Source organism: Seriola aureovittata, chromosome 2, assembly GCF_021018895.1.
Source record: "Seriola aureovittata isolate HTS-2021-v1 ecotype China chromosome 2, ASM2101889v1, whole genome shotgun sequence".
Lineage (NCBI taxonomy): Eukaryota > Metazoa > Chordata > Actinopteri > Carangiformes > Carangidae > Seriola > Seriola aureovittata.
The window spans coordinates 13,328,203-13,356,077 of NC_079365.1; the positions used below are offsets into that span (position 1 = coordinate 13,328,203).

General features: G+C 40.4%; 1 protein-coding gene and 1 long non-coding RNA gene across 3 annotated transcripts; one reads left to right on the forward strand and one right to left on the reverse strand.

Annotated features, from left to right (window-relative positions):
- On the reverse strand, nt 1-27,832 carry gdf11 (growth differentiation factor 11). 2 transcript variants are annotated; one of them, XM_056364545.1, is made up of 5 exons: nt 27,705-27,832; nt 26,747-26,787; nt 23,849-24,378; nt 8,887-9,260; nt 1-3,526 (listed from the first exon to the last, which is right to left on the reverse strand). In XM_056364545.1, the coding sequence occupies exons 2-5, from the start codon at nt 26,779-26,781 to the stop codon at nt 3,149-3,151; spliced, it is 1,317 nt and encodes a 438-aa protein (XP_056220520.1). In that variant the 5' UTR covers nt 26,782-26,787; nt 27,705-27,832; the 3' UTR covers nt 1-3,148. The 2 variants fall into 2 exon arrangements, with proteins under 2 accessions (XP_056220520.1, XP_056220511.1); XM_056364536.1 differs by having other exon boundaries at nt 1-3,529.
- On the forward strand, nt 15,892-19,123 carry LOC130161343 (uncharacterized). Its single transcript, XR_008826127.1, has 3 exons — nt 15,892-16,318; nt 17,128-17,240; nt 18,562-19,123. It is a non-coding gene; the product is annotated as an uncharacterized LOC130161343 (long non-coding RNA).
- Nucleotides 27,833-27,875: the final 43 nt, after the last annotated feature.

The window sequence follows — 27,875 nt, forward strand, 5'->3', positions numbered from 1 at the left end:
TAAGCTAAATAAATGATTTATTGTACAAAAGAAAAATGACAGTAAATAAACAACAAAAGGCAAAAATAACAATTGAACAGTTATTCATATGCACAACCATTAAACTACAAAGTTGGGGTGATTTTTTTTTTAGCTACACAAAGAACAGAGGAATGAAGGGGGAAAGTGAGAAAAACATTAGAAGCGGTGAACCTGTCCAAACATCATTAATGTCAACATTTGGGTAGGTATTTACATAGAGATTTCTTACTCTCATATATTTATATGAAAACACTCTCACACATACCAGTATACAAACACTAAAATTCAAAATGTAACTTCTCAACAGCTTTAACCATTGTTAAGCCATAGATGTGGGCACAGCTAATTTTTTCTTTTGACCACACATTACCAGAGCCGCTACCATCAGTCACTCTGTCAATAACTCAATCTGAACCTGAGAGCAAGGGGACCCTGTGGTTTTCGTCTACATTTTTTGGGGGGGTGGAGAGATCTTATGGGTGAAATGTTTGCACAGATTAGTCAATGACAAATTAAAAAAGCAAGGTTTTTAGGAGGCTAAAGTGAGGTAGACAGACTTTGAAATGCATTGTAATTAATATTAATAAATAGACAATTGACCAGTTGAATTATTTCCAACCACTGCCCCTAAACCAGCTTTCTTCTCCCTTTGAAATGTTCTAGCATATTCCTGCGATCACAAAAGTTACAGCACACATGTCATCCTCTACTTTGGCTAACAATCCCTGGATACTCTTCCCATTCTTACATGGGTTCCTTTCACTTAAATTACACACAAAGGCAAAAACATGTCTATGCAAGACAGTTGACACATTGTTTAAGTCAAAAGAACGTAGTCTCTCTAACATGGTAACAGATTAAAGTTGGTGGGCGGGCCATTTCCAGTTAAAGCATTCTATGTTCATTGATCCAGACACTTATTACACACATGACTTATCACCCAAAGTGGGCAAGGAGGCCTTTCAGGCCGCTGGTTCAGTATGTCCAGGTTCCAGATTGGATAGAAGTGTGTGAGTGTATGGACAGGCCCCCGCTTCAGACAAAAGTCAGGAAAGCGTGATGTATCAAAAAGAAGTGATAACCTCTCTAGTTTATGGTTTATCACCAGAAGCTTGAATAGTTTTTTTTTTTTTTTTAATCCTATACTGTACAAGCTCTCTTGTGCTTGGTAAAACACAAACAACACTTTACCTCCTCACGCCATGAACGTCCCATAGTGCAAAATTTATTGTTGGTAAGGTAGAGTGCCCCAAAAAAGGTTTTTGTACCCCTTTTTTTAATATATACATATATCATTTATATATAATGTCAGAAGGCTCTTCCTTTATCCAACAGCATAGTGCTTTCGTTTACAACAAAAGGATATCTTTGCTTTGACATCCAGGAGACAAAGACAGACTTCAAGCATACTAATCTACTCTGTGTTCAAGCACTAACAATATTTTCTCCGTAATGATGATAATGATACAGCTGAGGTTGAAGTGGAGTGGGGGCATTTCACAATGAAAACACGTTCTCTAAATTTACCGCTTAAATCAGCGGTTGAGTTACATTCTCTCGATATTTTTTTTTTGTTTTGTTTTGTTTTTGCACGTTATCTGGTTTGTTGTGATTTATAAAAGCTATTATTTATGAGTACAGTACTGCAGTTAAAGGATTTTGCATTTTATCTTTTCTGAAACTAGCATTGAGAAAAGGTGAATGAACTGGCTCGACAGTGTATTTTTAACAGTTGTGAACACTGCTGGATGAGTGTGTAAACTTCTAGTCATAATACTGTAATCATACTGTGATTATGTTTTGTGCTATTCTCAGCTCAGTAATTCACTCAGGTTATAGCAGAGAGAACATTTGAGCATGCTGACGTCCTCATGTGTTTTATTTCAGGTTATGGATTTTGCTGTGTTTGTATTACATGCTCAGTCCCAGGCCTCTTCAAGTTATGAAACAGTGCATTTACTTCTCTGTTTTAAACATTTAATGCAAAAAATTGAAGGTGTTAAAGTGTATTTTCCTTTGTTACACAGAAGAAAGAAAAACTGTCAGGTTCTTGTCATCCTGCAGGACTTGCCCTCCTCCTCCCCCTCCTCCTCCTCCTCCTCTTCCTCTTTTCCCAGACGGTGCCGAATGACTTCAGAGTGCATCTACATTACAGTTCTGTTTCAGACTTTAGTGTGCAAGTCAAACCTAAATCTGTTTTATCTACTCTTACGGAGTGGCAGAAATAGCTATACCGACTTTATGTATTCACTTTGAAAGACAGAGTTAATATATACTATAACCTCTTTTCTCCCTTTTCCTTTTCGAGTTTTACAAGACTACAAATAAAAAAAGATCAAAGTGACTGTGAAAAGGTTTCGTAGATACTCGAGAATGTCACACTGGGGTGTTATACATTAATAGAGGGTATAGGTTTGGTTTTGGATCTCCTCAACACTTTACATCTCTAGAGCACATCTCTAAACATCTGTAAACAAGATTTTGGATTTAAAGGGTCTTTCTAATGGTAAACTCTCCTCACATTAGCATGGATTTTTGATCTTTTCGTTAAAGTGATGCATTGCAAAATAATTCTGATCATTTTTGTGGATCAAATCTCACCAGTAAGTAAGCTTATCTGTGAAATTAAGTATTTCCAAACTCACCTTAGGACTGGAATTGCTTTAAAAAATATTGTAAATGCTTTTAGTCTCCTGTCATCTCAATCCACTAACCTGGACATTTCACAAAGATGCCATTAAAACAGACAAACAAACAAACAAACAAAATCTTTAAAAAAAACCCACAAAACTAACACATACTCTATAACATAGTTTTGTCTCATTTACCATTTTCTGAAGCTGCTCCACAAGTACAACCTCTTTAAATCATTCATAATGTACTGTATTTCCATCACTCAGTCCCTTTTTTTGATTCATATTTCACTTATAACTTTTTTTTTTTTTTTACAGTTAGAATCAATTTAATTACTGGAAAAATGGAAACCCAGTGGGATGTTTTTGTGGCTGAGCAAAAGTGAAATCTGGTGCCAAGGAGTGGGTTCTGGTGCCAGGGGAGAGCTCCGTAAGGGTTTTGGGTGGTTCGATGCAATGGTGGCTGTACACAAGTGTGCGTCCCCTCCTGCTGCCTAAGAGCAGCCACATCTATCCACCACCATCCCTGGGATCTTGCCATGGATGATCTGCTGCTTGTCATTGAAGTAGAGCATGTTAATGGGGGACATCTTGGTCGGAGTACAGCAGGGCCCTGCAGAGCCTCGGGGGTTGGCGTGCTGCACCAGGTGGGTGTGTGGGTATTTCTGCATGAACATGTACTCGCACTGGCCGGAGCAGTAGTTGGCTTTGTAGCGTTTGGGAGCAATGATCCAATCCCAGCCAAACGCCTCAAAATCCACAGTCAGAGGGTAGCGACAGCAGCGAGACTCAGTGGAGTGCTCATCGCAGTCCAGGCCGAGGTTTCTCCGAGAACGTTTGGTTGTCTCAAGAACCTTCACTTCCAGGAACGGCTGCTGGAATCAGGGGGAGGAGGGGCAGGACAGAGAGAAAGAGGTGGTTATAAGAGAACAACTGCAGAGCCATGGCTGACATATCAGTTATGGAAAATACAATTACTGACAGGTAATAAATGGCATTTTTCAACAGTTTTACCCACAGAAATTTAAAATATCAACATCTTCGAGTTAAGATGGAATTATGCTTCTCCGGCCTGTGCGTAAGCGAACGTACATTTTATCATTTGGGCATGTAAAATTGTCATGTTTAGCAAACCACAATGTAAAGAAAATGTAGCAGAAATAAGGAAATGCATTGGTTTGCAAAGATGTTTCTGTATATCTCACCCTAAGTTTGATTCGACTCTTACGTCTGTGTGCTAAAGCTAGGAAGAGAATAGCTTAGCTTAGCATAAAAACTGGAACATAACCTATATGCACCTCCAAAGCTAACTAATTAACATGTTGTGTCTTGTTAGTTTAACAAAAACTGAAAGAAACAATTTTAGGTTTTAGAGGGAGTTTTGTGGTTTAACAAAAGTTTTTCCAAAAGCCAATCAACCTCAGTGTGTGGACAAGACTCACAGCTGTTGTTCACCAAGAAACAATTATAACACATAACTCTGTAAAACCAAAAACCTCTTTACATTTATGCTTTTATACAAATTTGAAAAAGAAGATACTTCATGTTAATTAGTGAAATTTCAAAGTGCTGGTAGGTGGAATTTTTAACTTTGGACAGGGAAAGGCGAGCTGTTTCCATCTTTTACTAGTCTTTAGCTTCATATTTACCTCACAGACATGAGAGTGGTATCAGTCTCATCTAACTCTCGGAACGAAGCTGAACATGTGCACTTCCCAAAATGATGAGTTATTCCTTTAATGTCACACACTCTTAAAAGTGTGCATATATTTAGTTCCTTAGCTCCTTTGAGGCTGCACTCTTTATGGCATCAGTGTTAACTATAAACAGAGAATGATCTAGATATGTCTTCTGATTCGTAAAATCACTAATTCTATCACATCACATACAGTTTATGTTCTTCTTTGGTACAAATACAATATAGAGTAGACCTTTGTCACGGCAAACATGTCCTGTTAATGTCTGAGGTTTCTGAAGAGACATTAATAAAGTGAGAACATTTGGGGGACATTTGTTATATGGAACTGGGGCATTGTTAAGGTTATTATTTTGAAACATAAGAGCTTTGTCAGGCTGATGGATAAAAACAAATTGAGAAAATAAAGTGTTTTTTCTTTACGTAAAGACACAAATCTCCTGCCCACTGAAATTCAATCATCTGTTTGCCATTGAACCTGCCAACAAACTTATTTCAGAATAGCAACTATCAAAGACAGCTAGTATTACAAAAGAAACGTGGGAAGAAGTTTTAAACGCATTGTCTCTCGTTGGATGATATTTATGATGTTAATACTTATCAGAAGGTTTAAGACTTTTCACATTCTGTTGCTCTGGTCATTTATCAAACTAGAAGAGCACAGAGCTCCGCCAAGGCCAATGTCAAACAACATATACCAGGCATCAGAGAAAAAAAATCTAATTCATAGTAAACGATTCTTCCCTGGCCCGTGCCTCATCCCTATACAAAGCTAGGTGCAAATCGGTTCTGTTCTTTTTCCTTATCCCTGCTGACAAATAAACTGACACAGGTGAAAACCAAGCAGCAACGTTGAAGACAACACAGGAGGGACAAAATCTGCAGTTCCTCGAATGGCCACTCGAGGCTGGCTCCAAAAGCGAGTCAATCCCCATAGACTCCCATGTTAACTTTACAGCAGAAATAAACATGTTTACAGCCTCCTACAAAAAACGGTTTTGGTCTACATAGCTATTTTCCCTTTATGCATAATTGAGGGCGTTCCACTTTGAGTGACAGGTGGACGAGCGTATGCTTGACACAAACAGGTATGCACTGAAGTCTTGGCTCCACACACACACCCCACCGCATTGCTCATTTTTGGATTAGGAGTTAGGCAGAGTCAGGCACTGCCGAGATCACAGAGGCTGTGTCCCATCTTCATATACAGTTTATGGTGAAAACTTAACATCATTGGCAAAGGTACAAAGCAGACAATGACAAAGTTTGAAACTACTGTCAAACCCAAGCCCTGCTCCAGCAGTTACTCTCAGAGTTTGTTCTGCTAATAAAACACATCACACTAAAAAAGCTAACAGCTTACTTACAACAGAGCTATCATTATTAAAGCTCAGCTAGTTTCACAGACTCTGTAGTTTTCTGTCCTGGTACATGAGCACCAACTCTTACTGGGTTTCTAACACATCAGGTCAGTAACTGCATTCATCTGACATACAAAGATTTAACAAATTCTAGATTATATAAAAACCACTGTACTACCCCTTTTACAAGAGTAAAAGAAACTCGACCAATAAACTGGTTTCATATATTTTACAGCTGAGTACAGTCAAAGCCAGCTGAGCCAGTATCTGATATCATATGATATAGTAACCATGACAACACAACACAGAATTCTTTATAGTACAAAGTCTTAACTTTTCCACAAATATTTCCTCATTAATGTGAATGCAACTACATCATGTATACATAGGGGTGTTGCCATTTTTACATCGCAAGACAGTGAATTCAGGGATTTTCTATAAATACATTTTTACATTATGTTTTACATGGTTCGTCACAGCCTCTCTGCCGCCATGCCTCAAGGTCTTCAATTTCTAATTTCCTCAACCAGGTCCAGTTATTTTTTCCACTGGAATTAATCTGAGGTCCACCAGCATTTCAGTTCATACGGCGCATGACGTTGGTAAAGAAAGAGGTTTGATTTAGCCTTGCATTAGTAATAGACAAAGACGAAGCTTTAAACTGCGTCAAATTCAGGATCTACTGATCTAATATGTCACAAAACCATATGAATTAATTTGTCATTTTTAAGGTAGGAGCACAATCTGCCATTTGAGCACCGATTCAAAGAGCACTGACAGAAACTAGTCTTTTCTAACACTGATTTCTTGGTTTGATCCATGACCCAGGAGGTCATCAGCAGGCTCATATAACCTTGACCTTTGGGTAAAGCTAGCGGATCAAATATTTTACTCCATCATGTTTGTTTTACAAAGCCTTCCTCTCCCCACAGTGATTCCAGCTGGGCTCGAGCACAGTTTTTTGTGACGCATTCAAAAGAGGAAATAAGCTGAAAGGCCGTTGGGGTGAGACCATGTCAGCTTGGCCTTTAGGGCTTTTGTTATAGAAAAAAGACCCAGAGGATCAGGGAGAAGCAGTGTTTCACTCTTTCTTTGCTTGTTGTGTTTTGTTTTATTTTTGTACACTGGCCTGTGTTTTTGATCTTTTCCTTTTTTTTTGCTCAAGAATAATATTGCACACTGTGCACGCTGTGTGCTCAGAGGGCAGCGATTTATTGGCCAAGACACCAGAGCTGACCTCTGATATGTGTTGTGAAGATCTGACCCAAATGACCACTTGGTAAATATTTGGTGTTGCTTAACTGGGATGACTGGCCTACATAATTCAACATGGATGTTGTATGTAACTGTCAGTCGCAGTGACTCTGGGATTTCTAACTAGATTAATGGTTCACGGATGGTTTTGCCTTGAGACTGAAGTTTGAACTCATTCGTGCAGCAGCCCCATCCATTACATTAGACATAAGCCCAGTGTTTCATCATTAAAAAAAAGAATCTAAGCAAATATGTAGGTCAAGGCAAGTCTGGTCATATATGTTGTGTAAATTTTAAAAATCCTGTTCTCAAAGTTTGAGGCCCAGAAGCATTCTGTCAACATGAAGCTAAAGGCACCGCAGGCTGAGGTGAAAACCTTTAAACCTTTCAGCCTTTGTTTTCAATAGAATAGTCATTAAGTCAATGTTTTAGTCTTTTATGACCTCATCTGCAAATCACAAAAATAATGGAAAAATGCCCAATAATTTTAGGACTTCTAAAACATTTGAGCCACTGCACATCATCTGCACCATGCACAATTACTTTGTTGTTAGTTGCAGTAGATTTGACGATGGGATTTGGTGATAACTAATAGATGAAGGCTGATCCAAACAAAGCAGCTGTGTTTTCTCTGGAGTGAACTAAATATAGAGTGGTCATGACTGACACGTTCAAATAGGGTTTTATGGTAACAGTATTTAAGGGTAAAACTATGTGTGGTGTTCCTGTACATGACTGGTTTATAAACTTCCCATCTAGTTGTATGTTTTTTTTTAAATGGATATGATTGAAATACAGAATTATCCACAATTTTAGATGACACAGAATAAAAACTCTTCCTGTGCTCTTATATGTAAACAGCCCTCTCTTATGACAACTCAAATGTTTGACTTTTCAGGACGTATATACCCAGAAGAGATGGAAGTGGCAGAGCTTTGTGTTGGCAGTTTCTGAGTTCAGCCTTCACCAGATCACTTCCCCAATGCTGAAATATTTACAATAGATAGATTTACAATTAGTATTTTTAACTGACACAACAAGTACATGTTGATATTTAAGGTGAACCTGTGGGCAAGCGGGTATATTTACTGTGTGACTTTGTTACTTAGGTGGTTCAAATGATGCAGTTTCATAAACAACATTATGTTATCTGCTTTGGCAGTGGTTCAAAAGATGGCCTCTGATGTCAATATGGTGCACACTGAATTACCTATCGCTGTTAATCAGCACTACATCATAGTATTTTGTTCGTATCATAACATAACAGGATGTGCCTCCCTTCCTCCTGTGCAGCCACTGGTTTTCATTCAGTGCACTGAGATGTGAGAAACAACATGCAAAAGCTTAAAACTTGCTTAATATGAATAATGTGAATGCGTGTGTGTGTGTGTGTGTGTGTGTGTGTGTGTGTGTGTGTGTGTGTGTGTGTGTGTGTGCATGGTGATTTCATTCAGCTCCTGATGTTCACTGTGATGCTTCACTTGATGTAAGTGAGCTTGAAGCCTCTGCAAGTTGATTTTCATACTAACGCACTTCAGCATGCTTTCATGCTAATTATTTTGGCTTTTCAAAATCTGCTCTAAAACAAATATAAAGCATAAAGGAAGCAAGACAAACATTGGAGGGAGACAGCACAGGACTGACAGTAGAGAAGATGTGCAGATGGGGAAAGGGAAATAACATGCAGGATGATAGCAGTGCCATCCATCTTTTTCCCCAGGATTATTTCTTTAACTATTTCTTAGTTCAGTCCAGTTATCAATACAGATCCACATTTCCCTTCAAATCAAGTTTTTCTTTTTCACTAACATTGTTTTAGCTGCCCTCTTTTGATTGAAATATGAACTGGCATTTGTATAAATGTGAGCTGTGATGGAAGTGATTACCCCCCTTCCCCAAGGACAGGTCTGAGGGTCCTTACCAGCCCCTCCTCCCCGGGTCGCAGCGAGGTAACTGCCAGGTCATTGCCGCTCTCATCAAAGGCATTGATGTCGATTCCCCAGTTGGTGTGTGGCTGTTTGAACCAGTTTTGCAACACATGCTTAAAGTCAATACTTTGCCAGTGCCCGACCCTGGAGGTGAGCTCTATCTTCAGGGAGCGGATGCGGATGTGGCGGCTGCCCTGCTCCGTGACGGGCTTCAGTCGGAGGATCTGCAGGTAGACGGTGGAGGTCTGCTGCAGCGGTCGCAGGTAAACCCACAGCTGGGCCTTCAGCACCTTGGTGAACATCAGTTTGGGGCTGAACTTGAAGAAGCAGCAGCTCGGCTTCCCATTCACCTGCACCAGCGGCTCCGCTGTGGAAAAAGCACAGGTTACATTTATACTTGTACTGTAGATGCAGTATACTGTATACATATGTCATCATGAACTGCAGCGTCCCTGGCTCATGTTCAAACTGTGACCTTTTGAGACACGTCATTAAATTAAATTAAAATTCCCCCCAAAATAATTGAAAGATCATTTGATACCTCCACCACATTTTGGCTCCATATTTGGTGATAAACATTACAGCTACAATGTTTCTCACTGAATTTTCGTTGATGAAATTTGTGATTCTGCAGGTGGTGCTCTTCTCTGTTTCTGTTTAGTCATGGTGACTGTTCTTGCAGGGACATCTGCATCATTCACTCCAAACAAACCACCGCTCACAAAGAACACATCACTTCCTGTGCACCAGAGGTTTTTTTTTTTAATCAGCAAATCCCAGTAAAACGTTGAGTAATGCAAACAACAACTTTTGATCTTTCAACAGCTGCAGTCTGGAGGGATGGGTTGAGAAATTCACTATATGTTTACGTAAACATGAACAAATGAAACAGACGCTAAAGGGAATAAGAGGAACAAACCACAACACTTATTCTATTTACTGGTAATAACTGAAGGGGATCCTCTCTAGTAGAGCCAAGAGAGGCTTTTGAAGATAAAAGAAAATTTACTCCCAAAGGGACACAAAGAATTAAAACTATCTCTTGTCCAGGGTCTTTGTTTTAGTGTTCCAAAATATAAACAGCAAACAGAAAAGTTCTTCCTCTAAAACTTGAACTAGAGTATATCCCGTATTAACGAGAGTCAGTGGTCAAGGCCGGTATAGTTACTGTAAGTCAGGACAGTCTGTGTTTTAACACATAACTCTTGTGAGCAGGCTCTGTGTTTCTATGGCTCTCACCACACTGATGAATGGCTGCTGATTGATTAAAGCAAAAAGCAGGTACACAAAAGAAAAGAAAACGAGAAGGACCAATTTGGGCTGAAAACATTGTCCCGATATAACAAAAGAGAAATTTTAAATGGAGCTGTTAACAGTGTTGCGAGTCCTTGGGTGGCAGAGAGAGCGCAGCTGCAGTTTTCTGGACTCAGCAACTTCACGGGAAAGACGTGTATGTGTTTTGCACACTGATCATAAAGCCAAAGACTACCACAGCCCCCCACGTCAGAGAAGCGTTTAACACAAACTGATGAATTAAGGAGACTTGTACACAGTTTGTGGCTCCACAACACACTGTCAACGTATGGGATATACTGTGGGTTGTTTTCTAGATGCAATCCCAAGTTTCTTGTTCTATGAAGAACATTAATTAGGGTTTTTAAAAAGTTAACATAAACCTTGAGTCTATGTTTTTCACAGAAAATAAAATATAATCCAAACCGGGAGAAGACAGTTAATAAAGAAGTATTTCCATGATATTGGTAAACAGCAGAGCCTAAATTGATTGAGCACTACTTTTTTTGGTAGACTGACTGCTGTCCACGTCTATATGCATGAGAGCATTTCGTTATCATATGTGCACATGGTCCTGTTGTTTGGTCCATTCAGTCAGGTTACATTTGGGATTACATCAAGGTTGGAAAACAGATACATTTGCATATTAAAACAAGAATCAGTAATGGTGGCCAGTGGCCAGATGGTAACCTTAGATTCCCCTGGGTCAGTTGTAATGAAATGGTCTACCTCGACATCACAACTAGCAAAATTAAAACATCTCAAGTTTTTTTTTAGAGGCTCTCCCTTCTCGCAAATATATTTGGGTTGTGGATTATGGGTAATGTCAAAGAACACAAGGCGTCTCCTAAAATAGGCAGATTTATTCCTGTCATGATCCTCGGCTCTGGTGTTCCTGTGATTTGCACCACATGTCAAATCTGCACATGGTTCATTTACATAGACCTCCATCTGATATAATGACATCCATCCATTGCATTCATACATTCATTTCCATGTAAAGCGTTCATTTATTAAGGGAAATTTATTCTGCATCTATCTGGCATAATAATTTGCCAACAGAGTACAATAGAATATTTAATCTTCCTATTTTCTCTGAGCATATTTGACATATTACAACTCCAGATTTTAGTAAATAAACTTCCATCTTCTGTTATTTATCTTGAAGAGGAGTGTTATTGCTCCACTGTTTAAAAAAATAAGAGAGAAAAAAAGGCATGGACCTGTCAATCACTGCTAAATCTGAGGTTGCTCAGGCAACCTGCAAATGCTTCCTGGGTCAAAAGGTTATTTGGCACCTCAGCCTAGTTAAGAAATGGGATCAGGGGTCAAAACCGTCAGCCTCTTTACATCTCAGGGGTGCTGGGGAGGGGCAGCCCCTAATAGCCAGATTGAGTTTGAAGGTCAAGGTCGACCTTATGGCAATGGTAATATGTCTTTCTTCACAACGCGCCTTTTCACCAGAGAATCATTTGAAATCTCTGAGACACAACAGCACTGAATCAGCCACAGTTTGTTTTTGTTTTGATTAGGGTGGAGATTCTCCAGCCAATAGTGGATTGTTTATCAAACCTCGGTTGACCAGGAGGGAACACTGCACCGGGCTTCTTTTTTTTTTACACTAAACAAGTGTTGTAATTGAATTATGGTCATGCATTGAGGGATATGAATTCACTGAGGTACAGATGGACTATCCATTAGAAGAGTCCAGGGCGAACATTGAATAAGGGCCAAGCCAGGGACAGACGTGGTCCTTCAGCCTGTATTTCCAGGGACAGTCATTAGTGAGTGTAAATTATACAGTGTCTCACGCTGGACAAACAATATGTCAATGTTCCTTTTTGGTGGGTTGCTGGGGTCACAGCAATTAACGTGGGTGGTGTTGTGTTCGCTCATCAGCACAAAACTGGGAATGAATGATTCTGCAGTTTGCTTGGGGTTTACTTGTGATTACTACTTTTTTTTTTTGGTTGTTTTTAATCGCTGTAGATGGGGACAGACACACAACAGCTCTTCCTTCGCAAACAATTTCCATTGCTTTTGTTGAGTTCTTGGAAAAAAGGAAACAATCCAACCAACATTGCATAGCTGAAATGGTTCAGTTTCCCGGGCAGAGGCCTGTCTTGAGAAGCAGTAATCTGAGAAGCAGGGCCCGTGTACCGTGATCCCCGGTTATTAAACACACATGCACAACATATGAGCTATGTCATGTTAAACAATGACTGCATTGATAGACAAAATCAATTTGTGCCTTTATAGATCCTGTAAGTGCACAAGTAAGCAGCAAACCACGGAGGACGAATGCCTTAATAATTACACCCCACATTTTGGCAGAGCGCTCCACTTGTGCAAAACGAGCAAGGCTAGCTTGTAAAGATCAGAAAACCAATGGGACATTTAATCCTTCTACCGTGGCTGACTTTGCTCCTGCTGCCGTAACACATTAATGTTGAAAGACCTCATAATTTTACTGCCACTGCAGGACTGTTTTTATAGCTTAATTTCCTGAACAGTTCGTTTAATTATAGCTCATTGTTTTAACACGCTGACTTCAATCCTGCAATAAGAGCTCAGCACCACCTACTGGAGCAATAACACCTCTCTCCTCAGCTACACTGGTAATGAAGATAGAAACTAGTTAGTTTACAGTAAGAAGTAAAAAACAAGTCAAAACCAAGTGAATTATGGACATAGGAAACAGGCTTGTTTGCTTTTCCTCCTCATGTTTCCAGCCTACCACATTATTACAGCAGCTTATTTCCCTGTGGTATAATTGCAGCATATGCAGCGCATGAATTTTACTGCCAGCACGCAGCAGGCCTGCAGGTGAGCCTATCAAACATCTGGTGGACTCCCTGGGTACCTGTGTCCCATAGTTAGCCCACAGCCTCCTATATATGCATGGAGAGGGAGACATATAGAATATAAGGGTTTATTCACCATGCCATCTGTCCGTTTTAATACGACCGTGGGCCATTTTGAAGTTAAATGCTTTTAATAAAACAGTTGAAAACAGATGGAGAGGGGAAGTTAAGGTAGTTATACAATGAATAGGTAACATGTGTTACCAATGACTGTGCCAAAATATTATAGCATGTGGTAAAAAAAAAAGCAGTAGAATCTTTATTAAGCGAATGGATACATGTATTTATCTCTGTGCTGAAGGAGAAAAAGCAAAGACAGAACTGACAGAAAGTTCACAAAGGTTTCTACTTTGTTGATGAAGACTCTGATCTCTGTGCTGCTGCCTCTCGCACTTCCTCGTGCTGTCAACTTTAGCAATAAAGAGCAACCTCACTATATTTACTGCAATGACAATCTCTCCACTAAATCACCACAATAGGATGAAATGCATAACAAGCTTAAAAAAAATAGGAACATGTGCAAAAAATTGTTTAAAATTAAACTGGGTGATGAATTTGCTTTACAGTCACTAATGTCAGACGGGATTAAAGGATTAAGACAGATGTTTTTAGCTTTAAAAACGACCTTCACACTTACATCTATCTCACTTTTAAACCAAAAGGGTTTCATTAAAGTTCACTTTTCTTTATCCAAACTCTTGAAAGGCAGTCGTGTACATATTGTAAACATGTGCAGTAACATATGCCAACCAGGTGAAATACATGCAGTCAAAGTGGGGTGGGGAGAGAAATGGACATCTATTGTTAATGTCCAAATGGATAATGCATAATGGTATAAACCTAGATAGGCGTTTCATTTGCATATATATCTATATTTTCTTTTCTTAATGGGAAATGCAAATGTGCCATTTTGTGGTGAGTGTGTGTTTGGGAGCCTTCGTGTTGAATAAATGTGACTCTAGGGTATCCCCACGCACCTCGGCATATTAATCATCGTGACACGTTCACGACCCTTCTAATAAGACAGGGGCCACAGTGCACCCCCTCAAACATCCCATCCCACCCCAGCCCCACTCCCTCTTTGTCTCTCGGCCAGTCCCCAGGGACGGGAGAGGGTGGTGGGGGAGGCCAGGCTCGAGCTGGGGATGGACGGGGAGGGGGGGTGTGTGAAGTTAGACCCCCTCATTCAGAAGCCCTCCCCTGGGACAACGGCAGGCACAAGACTCCTATTAGGACTGAGCACAGTAGCCCCCCAGGAGCAACAAAAGACACCTCCTAATGCTCCCTGTTCCAACTCAGTGAGCACACACACACACATGGAAACATGCAACTGCACATAAACACACAACATGCACAAGCTCTAAACTGACTGACATCAGCAAACAGACTCGAAGCTCATTGCTTTTAGTGTTTAGGGTTATATATGTTTGTATTATAAGGGGAACGTCTGTGGGACATCTCCAGCAGGACGGGCACAGAGGATGAAAAGACTGAGCGTGCAGTGAACTGCAATAAGGTGGACAGCTGGACAGCAGGAAGCATGCTGGGGTCTCACCACTTGTGTTTGTGTGCATCCACACATACATGCAAGATGTTAATGTCACAAGACAATGCTCTGCTCTGCTTCCACAAGTTAAAACCAAAAACTTTTTACTCATGTCGCATAAGTAGATATGTAAACAGGACAAGGCAGAAAGATGGCTCTGATTGATTTGCTGTGTCTGAGCTGCTGCTGCTTTAGACTGATGAAAGGCTTTAGTCACAGGACAAATTAGTATTACTTATCTGAATTGAATGTGGCCATCAGGTTCTTTATTACTGTCAATAAAGGAAACATCACTGCATGATGAAACGATGTAATAACAGTGAACAACATTTAACTGATTTATTATAGTTAAAGCACAAAGCTAACAACAGTTCTGGTGAAAAGGCTCAGTTTATACCCACTGAATTTTAACTAACCATTAAGGTCCAATCCATATTGTGCTTTTAAAAAGACACCCCCCCCCCCCCCCCCCCACACACACACACACACACACACAAAAAGAAAATGAGAAAACTAGAATGACCAGTAAAATGAACATTTATGGCTGACCAGAGTTTTGTTAACTTTTATTTGGGGTTAACGTTGGGGAGCAACACCCAGTTGTTTTGTTTATTACTGAGGTGAAACCTTAAGGTTGTTTATATCCTGGTGATTTAGAAAAGCTGTGATGACATATTGCTCATGTCTCTGACTATGTTTTCATCACCTGCATGCTGAGAGTTTCAATCAAGCTCACACAGTTTTCATTTCATGTACTCTCTTTAATATTCTGAAATCTGAATCTTATATGGCAGACTTCACCTTCACAGCCAATACATACAACAAATTAAAGTTTTGTTCTTGGACATATGAACTTTGTGATTTAGTCTACTTAAGTGTGTACACAAGGAGAGAGTATAGAACAATGAAAACACAGATTTAGCAACAAACTCTTCATTTGCAGGCTTAACCATATGTCACTAAATGTGGTGATAATGTGCTATATATCTCTTCAACTGACTGTTTCTTCTGAGCTACTTCACTGAATAACACAATTCATCTGTCAATTCAATTTGAATAACCAAAGGACAATATTTACACCCATTATTAACTTGCACTTCACTGCTGGTCATCAAGTCGCTGTACTGAACAGCAATGTTACCAAAGAAAAATCGGTACATGATCATTGCTCAATGTAACAGGCACAGCTTAACACAACATACAAACATTTGTACAATACAAATCATCGACAGACGAGTTTACTCTGTGGCAGAAACTAAAGCAAAGTTCAGTTCACATCACTTGTCAGCTAACATCTCCATGAGATGGACAAATAACTGTTTGTTCATCTCAGCAGGTAAAAACCTGTAGTAGAAGAATTATAATTTAAATTGTGTGGCTGCTTATCTTCTGTCATGGTCCAGTTTTAGCAGAATGACAAAGGTCGATTTTGTTTATTGCCTCGTTTGATGGAGTTCAATTCTACAAACCTGCTTGCCTATCTATAGAGAGCTGAAGTAAGAACCAGTAAGAATCATTCAGAATCCTACTGACATCTGTAACTAAGTGAATAACGAACAACCCAGCCTTGGAGCCTTTTTCAACAGTATGTTGTGTGGCTTGCTTGAAACAAGCTCATATTTTTTTAGCTGCCATTTCTCATTTCCCATGAGCTCTTGACGTTCACGGTCATGCCCGAGAGATGAGGCAAATCCATGAACGAGTCGAGGGAGATCACAACAGGTAAGTTGAGCAGAAAAAATACTTTAGAAGAGAAAGTGAACAGTTTTATCAAAATACACAAAACCAATTTGAGATTAAATAAATACTTGCGCTGTTTCACCTTTTTTCATGGGACCTAATATGTAGTTTTCTCTGTGCTCACAAAGTAACTTTATTGATATCAAAGGTTTCAGTTTCCTATGGCAACGACTGTAGCAGATACAGATTTTTCTCTTAATGTGGAGAGCAGGAACACATTTAATTTCTTTTCAGGAAATGCTAAGTGAGAGATTGTACTGAGTTATGGAAGCTAGTGGAACAGAGACTCGACTGCTCCACATTATTACATGCTACAAGTGACCTAGAACAACACGTACTGTATAAACACTGGCAGCACATATTGGTTGTTGTTACAGTCTTCGGTCAAACCTCTGAGATCATGTTCCTCTGAGTCACTGATATTTTTTTTTAACATTGATCAGTGTAAACTCTCCACAAACCATCTGACAAACAGCTCCATGAATTTATATTACAATACATTTGTGTTGGAAATCATTCAACGATGGCAGTGAGCCTGCAGTAACCATGCATTACATTCGATTACATTAGAATACATAACAATCCATACAATAAGACATAAATTGTTGTTTTACAACAGTTTACTGTATTGCAAATAAAATGACTTTAACCACGTGTTTAATTAACTATTGAGCCCTAAAAGCTATCCTTCCCCCCTCAACATACATAAAATGTTTAACATTGCAGAGTCAATGTATGGGATTATTTGTCTGTAATCAAATTATATTTCTTCACACTGTACGCTGCCTCAGTCTGTTGCAGAGCACCAGTAACTTGGACCTTGTGCTCCGACAAGGACACGATCCCTCACTGGCTTCCCAGTCATGAACACAGCCACTTGTGCTTGCTGGAGATCCCACAACTGGTAACTGATGTGACAACTTTGATCCAATGCCACTCTTGTTCCAGACATTGTACATCACTTTTGATGCTTTACATACGAATTAATAATTAAGAAAAAAAAAGTTCACTATCACAACTATGCAGATGACACTCACATTTATCTCTGTCATCAAGTGACAATGCTCCATTAGACTCAGCAACCAGCGTATTCAGGAAATCAATTGTTAGATGAGCCTGAACTTCTCACAGTAAATACAGACAGAACTTTGATAACCTCTCTCACCCATCTATCTAACCTTTGCCATATGAAACATCATAAGCCCTCAGGTAACCTGTTCCCAGAGTCCAAACAAAACATGGAGAAGCACCATTTATAAGTATAAGATAATTTATAAGATAATGATGATCACCTCTTAAAGCAGGTAAAAATAACTAGTATGCTCAACAAGTCTTAGTTTGCTAAGACCATTTTACATCCTTCATTTCATCCTGCATTCTTCCCTGTTTGTCTGTTTTCATTTTTCTAATACATTTTCAGTTTTCAGTTATTTAACGCATGTTACACATCATGCATGAACTACGTGTAATGTATTCAAATAAACTTGTTTGAACTTCTAGCCTGCATGCTTGCAAAAACAATTAATCTAATCCACCCAAATACATTTCATGTGTTTATTGTTGCTGAACCTGACTCTCAAACTGCAGCAGGTCAGGGTTTTGTTTTTTTAAATTGTGCCCTTAAATCTCAAACAAACACATACATGCACTATCCTTCACACACACAGACACACACACACACACACAGACACTCACATGCATGCACATGCACATACACACACACACACACACACATACACACACGCATACATGCACATGCACAGACACACACACACACAAACACACACGCACACACACACACACACACACACGCACACACACACAGACACACACACACACACACACACACACACGCACACACACACACAAACACACACACACACACACATACACAAACGCCATCCACTGATTAGTTACATCTCCTTAAATACTCAAAAATTTACAATATTTCTCTCTGGAAGTGTTTCTGTTTGAACACACTCAGCTACTAAAAAAAATCCCTGAAGCCACCCAAATCTGTCAGAGCCTGAGCCAAGAGTTTTCTCTAAAGACAAAGTCAGTGTGGCCACTTTGTGCCAAAGCTCCCTCTATGAAGCATTTTCTTTTTACCGTATCCTCAAGGATTTCTGTGCAACATGAAACTATCTATCGTTCCCTTTATAGGCTTCTCTTTATCCATTTGTGCTGTACATTATATGAATCAAACTCTGCTCTTCTCCCTAAAGAAATCACTTCAACTGTGCATTTTCATAATGAACTTCCTGGGGTGATGTGGGTAAGGCTGGCAGAAATACAACCACAGGTGATAAATACAGCAAGAAGCTGATCTCCCTTGCCGCAGAAAAGAGGCTAATTAAATTTTCATGTAGATAATCATGAGCTAATCCACTGTTAATTGTGCTTCTTTCCGACACAGTGGCTCCCTCATGGGATCCAACATTATGTCCATGCAGCATTTCCTTTGCTTAAACGCCTCTTAGATTTAATGGACTCTTCCATACACTGATCCTCAGCAGCTCCTCGCACACGACCACACAAAGCCTGAACGCATCCATCAACAATAATCCCCTCAATGATCTCCATTTTATCTTTTCACTCCCCTCCTCCTCCTCCTCCTTACTCATGTCCCTACACAGGGCTTAATTACTGGTGCGAAGTAATTATTTCCTTTATTAGTGAAACGTAACATCTGTTTCAGGTCTTTTTAATTGTACCTATAAAACCCTTCCATGATTTCTGTCCCTTTAGGATAGGACTGGGCTGCTTGTTGCTCCCTGCGGACTCACTCCCTTCTTCCCTTCACCCCCACCCCCCCTTCATACCCGCAGCATGAGCCGCGGTGCACCTAACTCGATCACACTCTTTGAAATCCTTTAAAGAAGCCATGAAGAGCTCAGCAGTGGATACACACACCAGCTGAAAACATAGGGGACAAAACATATTCTTGCACAGCCAATTCTTCCTGACTGACATTGATGCAGTCTTGCATCCATTCTCCAAACTTCTCAGTGTTGTATTTTTGGTGAAAGCATGCATTAAATTCCAAAGCAACATACTCCCAAATGCCAAAAGAAAAGACCGGCTGCAGGGACTGGTACACGGGAGCGTGGGAATAGGGGAAGGAGGGTGGAAGGAGTGAGATTCCTGAGGTCCTGGGGAAATTTTGTCCCTGTATTAATAGACTTTGGTCCCTTTGAAATTTTATTAGCCATAAAGTTGACAGTATGTTGTGCAATTTCTACAGTCCTACAGACCTTTCTTTCTTGAGTTTTTACTCCTTTTTAAACAAACCGGTCGTGCCCCGGCCTCCAAACAATTCAACACCAAAGTTTATCTTTCCCTCAACTGATGCCAGCAATGACACAGGGAGAACAGGTGTCATCGTCAAACTGAGACCTCCATGGAATAAATAAATCTATAAAAACCTCACATAGTCATCAACTTCCGGCAAACACTGGCCAGCGAGTTGAAGACAGTCCGACTTCTGCTGCTCTGTCCTTTTAGCGCTCTCCCTCTTAATTTTTATGGTTCCTGCACCTTCAGGAAATGACCCTTTTATAGGGTCAACACTATAAAAGACTTGTTTTTTTGTGGGAGTGGTTAGTGGATGAGTGTGTGTGAGCGTGTGTGTGTGTGTGTGTGTGGTGGGGGATAAGTGTTCAAGTTACTACCGGTCCGTCTTTGCTGCCAAAGAAAGAGACCCGATGAGGTTAATAGTCTCCTCTTCCAATATATCACATAGCTGTGAACTCTGTGACCCTTTTTGTCAATAGGAGAACTTTTCTCTGGAGTGTGTGTGTGACTGTGTGTGTGGGTGTGTGAGTGTGTGTGACTGTGTGTGAGCATCCTTATGCATCCACACAAGTGTGAACATGTGGAAATTTGTACATACATACCTTTACATGTGTGTGGATGTTCATTTTATGTACTGAGTTGTGTAAGCCTGTGCTTGAACTGAATGTGCCTCATCTTAACGAGATTACATAATAATACCAGTATAGCACTTTGTGATGTTAGCCTACACAAAGTCAAGACGGACAAGACAAAATGTGGGTATAAAAAAGTTTAACAAAGTGAGAGGTGTCAAGAAGAACTGAGTGGTATTGGAAATGTTTCAAATGTGATCTTTTACATCTAAACCTCAGTATTAATCCCCTTAAAAGTGAAGTGTTTCTCTGCAAACAGTCACTGATTCCCCACATTCTGGACACACTGACGTGTCCATTTGCTGGAATGAAATTTAAACATGGAATAAAGGCTGGGAAGGAGGGTAAGCCAGTGCTGCTCTCTGCTGGATTCTCTGTTACTGGACAATCTTAAAATTAATGTCACAGCACACAGACACAAAAAAAGTTTACCCACAGCAAAAAAGATCAAGAATACATTAAGTTCTTCTGGAGTTGCCAGACATCAAATAGCGTGTCAGCATCAAAACACAGAGAGAGAGAGAGACAGAAAGGAGGACAAGGTCTCTGATGGCAGAGGAAGGTCTGGTCTAAATGTCTTGGACAGGTGACAAATGGGAGACTAGAGGGGTCAAATCCTCACCCCACCTCAGGCAAAACAAACCAAGCTCCAAAATACACACTTCGCACAAGCGCTCATGACAATTACACACATAAATCAACATGTACAAACTCCCACACTTCAGCTCATATGTTAATGCAAACAGATTTGTTGATTAAGAAAAAATCATCAACACTCATTGTCAGTGCTGCAGTAGAAAATTCCCCTGATAAACTGCTCATAAACCGAGTCACCTTTTCTGCATGAGCAGCAAGCGGAGCGGTTACCTACACAACAAGCTGTATGGAGGGAGATGTTTTAGTACATAAAGTGCCGCACTATGATATAAATAGCTGTACTTTTCCATGAAATTTCATAGTAATTAGAGACCAGGAAGCATGGACCCTCTCAACCCCCACTGCGGCACCCACGTACCTTGAGTGAATACTAAGAAGCAACTCTGGCACAGGTCCAGTTCAGTATGTACTGTGTGAACCCACATGGCCCATCAAAGGCAGTGTGCACGACCGTGAAAGGGTGATTGGGTTCGAGGTGCGCAGGGAATAGTGTTTGAAGTCCTCCTTCTATCAGAGAGACAGAAAAAGGCACTTTTAATCCTGTGGGATCACTAAGGCGCCACAGGCAAAAAAGATGCACTCATTCTCTCAACTCTTCCATGAGTACCGGAGAAAAGAGGAGGAAGGAGAGAGGGGGCTAACGGGGAGGAATGTGGGGGTGGGGGGGTGGTGGGGGGTGAGGGAGGGGGGAGAGAGAGAGAGAGAGAGAAGGAGCAGATGATAAAATCTGCAGCTGACATAAAGAGATGAGGCAAACAGAGCAGAGAGGAAGTGCTGTAACATGACAGATATAGCAGTAATGTCAGTCATTAAGCTGCTCTGGCTGGCGTGATGCTGTTAGAAGTATGCAATTAGCCAGCGTCACACATAATACCTTTCCTCTGGCTTGAGAAGGTATCAAATCACTCGGCATGGTGTTTTGTGCGTCTGTGTGTGTGTGTGTGTGTTTGTTTGTTTGCGTACAGAGGATGGGAAGCAAAGAGTCAAAAATATAGTTGGAGGTTATTGTTTCCTCTGTAATGTACAGCTGAGGGTGTTGAGATGGAGGGAGTTTCATCTTGTCTATATTTACAAGTGGAGAGGGAATAAGCCAGTAAAGCACTGATCTGCACATCAGAGAAATCACAGCAGGTTATTACAGAAAGTTTCAGTTGTCAGCATATATCACATACAGTATGAGTGTTTGTGAGCAGGTATATGAGAAACATAGATACATAGATAGATAGATAGATAGATAGATAGATAGATAGATAGATAGATAGATAGATGGATAGATAGACAGATAGATAGATAGATGGATAAACAGTAACTCAAATACCTCACAATGCCTCTATATGTCACTTGTAAGATATAAGACATCAGCTGAGCAACTCTCAGAGGAAACTATTTTTACAATGTACACAAGGTTTTCGCGAAAAAAGAGTTTTGCAAGTGGTTTTTAAAAAAAATAAGTAGTTATAAGAGAGCGCTGGAACAGGAGCGATTCAGATGACCTGCAGTTACAACTGTCAACTGATGACAGAGACAGGTGGGGCTGTCAGGAGAGGTGATGGAGGTGTCAGTAAAATTAAAGTACAAGGTATCAAAATAGACCAAACATAGGCCTGGACCAATTTATTCAAAAGCTAATTAACCAGTATGGAGAAACTATAGGCTCCTTTATTATGCAGATAGATAGATAGATAGATAGATAGATAGATAGATAGATAGATAGATAGATAGATAGATAGATAGATAGATAGATAGATAGTATTATAATGATAAATTAATTATGTCAGACAACACATAAGGCCACAGTCTCCTGAACACAGGCCTATCTTTGTTCACTCTGGAGTAAAAAGAAAAAATGATTATTTGGAGTGTGTTTCATCCGCCTTGTGCAGAATATATTACGTGTGTAAATGTTGTTGAACCCCGCGATTCGCCAGGAAAAGGTCACACACTCCCCTCGACACTAAGTGATTCTCTGTCTTTGTGTACTCGTGGTGAAAAAAAAACGAGCTGCGCCTATAAACTTCGCATTTAAAAGGCAAGTGCGGCCGAGGGGGGCCGCTGCATGAGGGGAACAATAGCAGCTTTTTGGACACACTTTTTCTCACTGCGATGAACAGCAGGGAAACCGGTAGAGCCTCCTATAAAAGACCGATAGAGCACAGCTGCCAGGGTTCAACAGTAATTTTATAAAATGTCTCTAAGGGGCCTGCCTGCGGTTTATCTGTGGATTTATGGGAAACCATAAGAGGGCGAGCAAATTGTCAGGGGGCAATAATCAGAGGGCCTCACGACGTGATCATAACTCCAGAATTTAGGGGCTTTTATGCAAAACAGGACATAAAGGATAAAGTGATGCAACTGCCAGCCAAATGCTGCATTATCATTAATAATGCACTTGACATTCAAGCGGGTCTGCCATGCGTTGCACACAAAAACGATCTCAGAGAGGGAAAGTTTGAACATGACAGCAGGAAGGTGGACTGAGGAGTTCAGCAGCTAAATATTAGACACCCTGCTCCAACAGCACTTAGCCCTCCATCCTCCTCCCCCCTCCTCCTCCTCCTCATCATCATCATGATCATCACCATGAAAACAAAAGTTCATCAGGCCATATTGGAGCTGTCTGTTTCAGAGTGACAGGGCTCTTTATGCTGCTGATTATTGATTTATCAGGTCCACACGTTAATCCCTATTTTGACAGCCGTGGCAAACAGCTGACCAGAGCCATTTGTCTAATTTTATCAGCCCGCTCCAGACACACAGAGTGGACCCCCAGATCCCAATCTCGAAAAGTAGGTTAGGTCACTGACTTGACTGAGCCACAGCGGCTCCACTGTCCACGCAGCAGGCCTGAGACACTTCAACCTATCTGCTCCGCAATTACGCGCATGACGCATTTGGAGACAATATTGTTGGGTTGTAAACGATTACTCACGCTCAGAGGCCATGGTGATCACGGACTCCGTGGTGGCGTGGTACTCATCCTCCTCCATAAACTCATCCTGGGACGACGCGTCTCCTTGGAAGTCGTGATGGTCCAGGAGCTGCTGGAGCGGAGGCGCCTTGGGCAGCAGCTGATTGACCACCTCCCGGCTGATGTTGGGCGCCTGCTTCAGACGCAGTTTGCTCAGGATCTGGGACTTAATAGTCTCCAGTCTCAGCACTTTGCTCTGCTCCCTCCAGACACAGGCGGAACACTCGTGAGCACCGGCGTCCTCGTCCAGCAGAGACAGCCCGGCATCCGTGGGCGTCTCGCTGGCAGGAGGCAGCAGCAGATTGGGCTCATCGCTCCCCGACTGTCCCAGGGAGATGAGCACCATCAAGCACAGTAAGAAGTTGTACCTCGGCATGACGATGCGCGAACACCAGGCAATGCAACTTTTTCTTTCTTTTTCTTGTCTTTTTTTTACTCCCTTTATCCCGTTATATCCCCTCTCTCGGATGTGCGCCGCTGCTTGCCTTATCCTACAAAAGGCAGGGAATCAGTGACATGCATCTAATCCAGTACGATCACCCCGAAGTTGCTTTTTTTGCAGCAGGAGCTTTTGCAATAAATTTCAAAAAAAAAAAAAAAAAAGTGCGTTCCAGTGTGTCTCGGTTCAGGCTGCTTTGATTGAAAGTTAACAAATTATCTGTCTGATGAATGCATAGCCCGCTCACATGTAGTATAATGGTTGTTTTGTGGGTCTTCTGTACAATTTAGTCCATGGAGGTGTGTGAATGTTCAGAAGTGTCACTGAAAAATGTGCAAGTGCGGTCAAAAAGGGGCTCTTTATATATCTCAGCTGCCCGGTGTCGTAATCCGTCTCCATTGGCTAAGATTGCAACAAAAGGCTTTTAGGTCTGTCACCAAGTCAAGAGGGACAGAGCGAAGGGAGGGTGCAGGCACTGTTATGAGAGTATAAATGTTTTTACAGTGCACTAACAATGTCTCACATTAGAGATATTGCCCAATTAGGTTATTATGATGATGGAAGAAACTATGGCTCACTGCGCCTGTTGTTATAAATGATTTTAATGGTGTAAACTGGGGGGGAAAAAGCCGCATGGATTCCTCTCTAACTCTCCACATCCACCCACAAATCACACGCATCTAAATGTTTATGGTGCATTTTAGTTAAAAAAAAACCAAAACAAAACAACAAAAAAAACAAAAATCACTTATAATGGATCTTCATGCACCGGATGGTTATTACCTGATTATTAAGATGTTGCACAGGGTTTTGCCAAGCAGGGATCTTTAAACTGAGCGTTAGTCTCCAGAAAAGTAGTTATATGCCCTTCTCTACAGACTCATGGTTGCATCATTAAGCTTTTAGAAAGGCTAAATCCCTTTAGGCAGCATGGTGAAAAAAGTAATAAATGGTTAACATATCAATAGGTTTTGCAATCATTCATGCAGCAGCAGCATACCTTTTCATAAAATGAATTATAGGCCTACTTACTTATGAAACTGGTGATTCCAATTAAAGTGTCATGCATTTCTATATTGCTTCTCCTTTCATTATTATGCATTGTGAAATTTTAAGCTCTATCTGAGTCATATTTCATCTATAAACTCACCCCATACGCAAAAACCTCAGGATGTAATCAAAAGTTGCCGAGCTACAAACCATGCAGAGATACTGTTTTCATGACTGTATACATGCTTGATAAAAGTTGTGATATTTCTGGAGCAGACTTCTACAGATGCCCCTTGTGGAGCAATAGGTTTCCTGTAGTCACTGTGGCAACACTGACCCACTGGTGTCATCTGCTGGAGGGAAACATAGTTGCAGCTGCAGAGCAGAGCATGTGTAAGTTTTTAGTTTTCATGTAAGCTGCATGTTATGTCTTTTTTTTTTTGTTTAATCTGCATAACTTTTACGGATTAAACAAACAAGATATAACGTTTTGATAAGTGATTTTCAAAGGTGCTGATGGGATTTTGCTACCGTTTTACTCAGCCAGGCTAGCTGTTTCCAGTCTTTATGCTAAGATAGGCTAAATGTCTCCTGGTTGTAGCATCACCCTTGTCATACAGACTGTATCAATCTTCTGATCTAAATCTCAGCAGGAAAGCGTTATTATTAAGTGTCAAACTATACCTTTAATGCCACATGACTTCATGACAAGAAGTTATTCTTGTAAGAGCACTTGGGCAGAAAATCCAGGTTTGGGAAACACAGACCTTTTCCCTTCACTCATGTCACCCAGCATGGTGAAAATAATGTTTCTGTGTATTAAATCTATGATCTGCAACTTCAAACAAAATGAAATGTTACCAACTTAGACCTGATTTGCAATTTAAATTCTTAGTATAAGTATGTTTACTGAACAAATACAAAAACTGTCTATGTTATATTTACATGTGCTTACTGATATATGACCCCTATATTAAACTGCTGCAGACTGTATCATAATGACAAGTTTTGTTGGCATGTTGCCATGTCATTCCTCTCAGCATGGATGTACACTCTCATTCATCTCATGCTCCTTCTGGGGATCTGTATGAATGCATGCACTGCTTGGGAGTTTGTTTCAACTGGACGGGAACTGGGGTGATATACTGGAGTATCTGTGGGACAAAACTACACCATGTCTCTGCCATCTCAGTCTGCAGCGACTCTGTTTGAGGAAATACTCACCAGTCTTTTCTCTGTGGAGACGAACGTACTGTACATTGCAGATATAATGCTCAGTTGTGTTATCTGATCTGACTACACAGTCATGTTGAACTTAATGTTAGCTCATTGAAATAAAAAACAAGGATGTGGTGTTTACCAAAGTTTAAGTGGCAGAGATCCCGTATACTCTACTTTTCCACAAAGTACTGATAAACCATCAAACTCACCTGAAAATACCTCGCAGTAGTGGTGGAAGCAGCATTCAGATCTTCGATAGAAAGTAAAAGTAGAAACACTGTTACAAGTGTAAGGCCTACATTCAAAGCTTTACTTAAGTTAAAGTACAAACGTATTGGTATCAATATACATTCAGCTGTCAGTTTATTAGGAACACCTTGCCAAAACTTATACAGTGTAATGCAGTAATACATGAGTCCTGCAATAAATCCCCCTTCCTGAAGATTATAATGTTCAGTTTTTATTGAAACTGTGTTAGAGAGGTGTTGAGTCAACTGTATGATGTAGATTGTGGAGCTGTTGAACAGTTTTATGTTACACAGAGAGGTGTTTCTGCCATTTAACCTACATCCATTGATATAAATTAAGTGGACAAAAATAAATAAATATAAACACCTGCCTCTCTCTAACGCAATACAATTTAACATCACCACAAACTGCAGCCTCCAAAATGATCATAAAAATGAATCAACACCCTGTTCTCTCTCTTAAACAGTTTCAACAAAAACTGAACCTTATAACGCTCAGGAGGGTTGGTTTTATTGCAGGACTGTTGTACTGGACTATCATTAGTTTTAGCTAGCTGGGTCCAATAAATTGCCAACTGACTAAAAGTAAAAGTACTCATTATGCAGAACTGCCCCTTTTATAATAATATATTATCAGCATTATTGGATTGTAGTTTTTAATGTCTTAATTTGCACACCAATTTAATCCTGCAACTGGTAAAGGTGGGGCTGATTTTAATGACTCTATACTGCTGGATAGCTTAATATATAATATTGCAATAAATATAGTGGATAAAATGCAGAGGAGCAGTTGTGAAGTAGCAAAAATATACACATACTCAAGTAGGCTACTACTATCTCAAACTATATGAGTAAATGTAGCTACTCAGTTACTTTTCTCATAAACCACCAAACTCAGCTGATATAGTATACCAAATACCTGGCGGCCTTGTTGTCATTGATTCATTTCGGCTTGACATGCGCCATGCTGCTTATCTGAACTTTAAAACAAACAAAAAGCCATTTATTTTTTAACTCCCCACAGCTCCAAACATGACTCTCCCTGCGATCTTTGACTTTTTCTGTGAATGTGGGCGGAGTGACGGCGGTG

Excerpts from the sequence above, each read along its gene's own strand:
- gdf11 (XM_056364536.1), bottom strand. The coding sequence starts at position 26,781 with ATGCTGCTTCCACCACTACTGCGAGGTATTTTCAG. Across the intron at positions 24,379-26,746 it reads CTACTGCGAGGTATTTTCAG|GATAAGGCAAGCAGCGGCGC; the intron begins GTGAGTTTGATG and ends TGCCTTTTGTAG. Across the intron at positions 9,261-23,848 it reads GATCACCATGGCCTCTGAGC|CGGAGCCGCTGGTGCAGGTG; the intron begins GTGAGTAATCGT and ends CTTTTTCCACAG.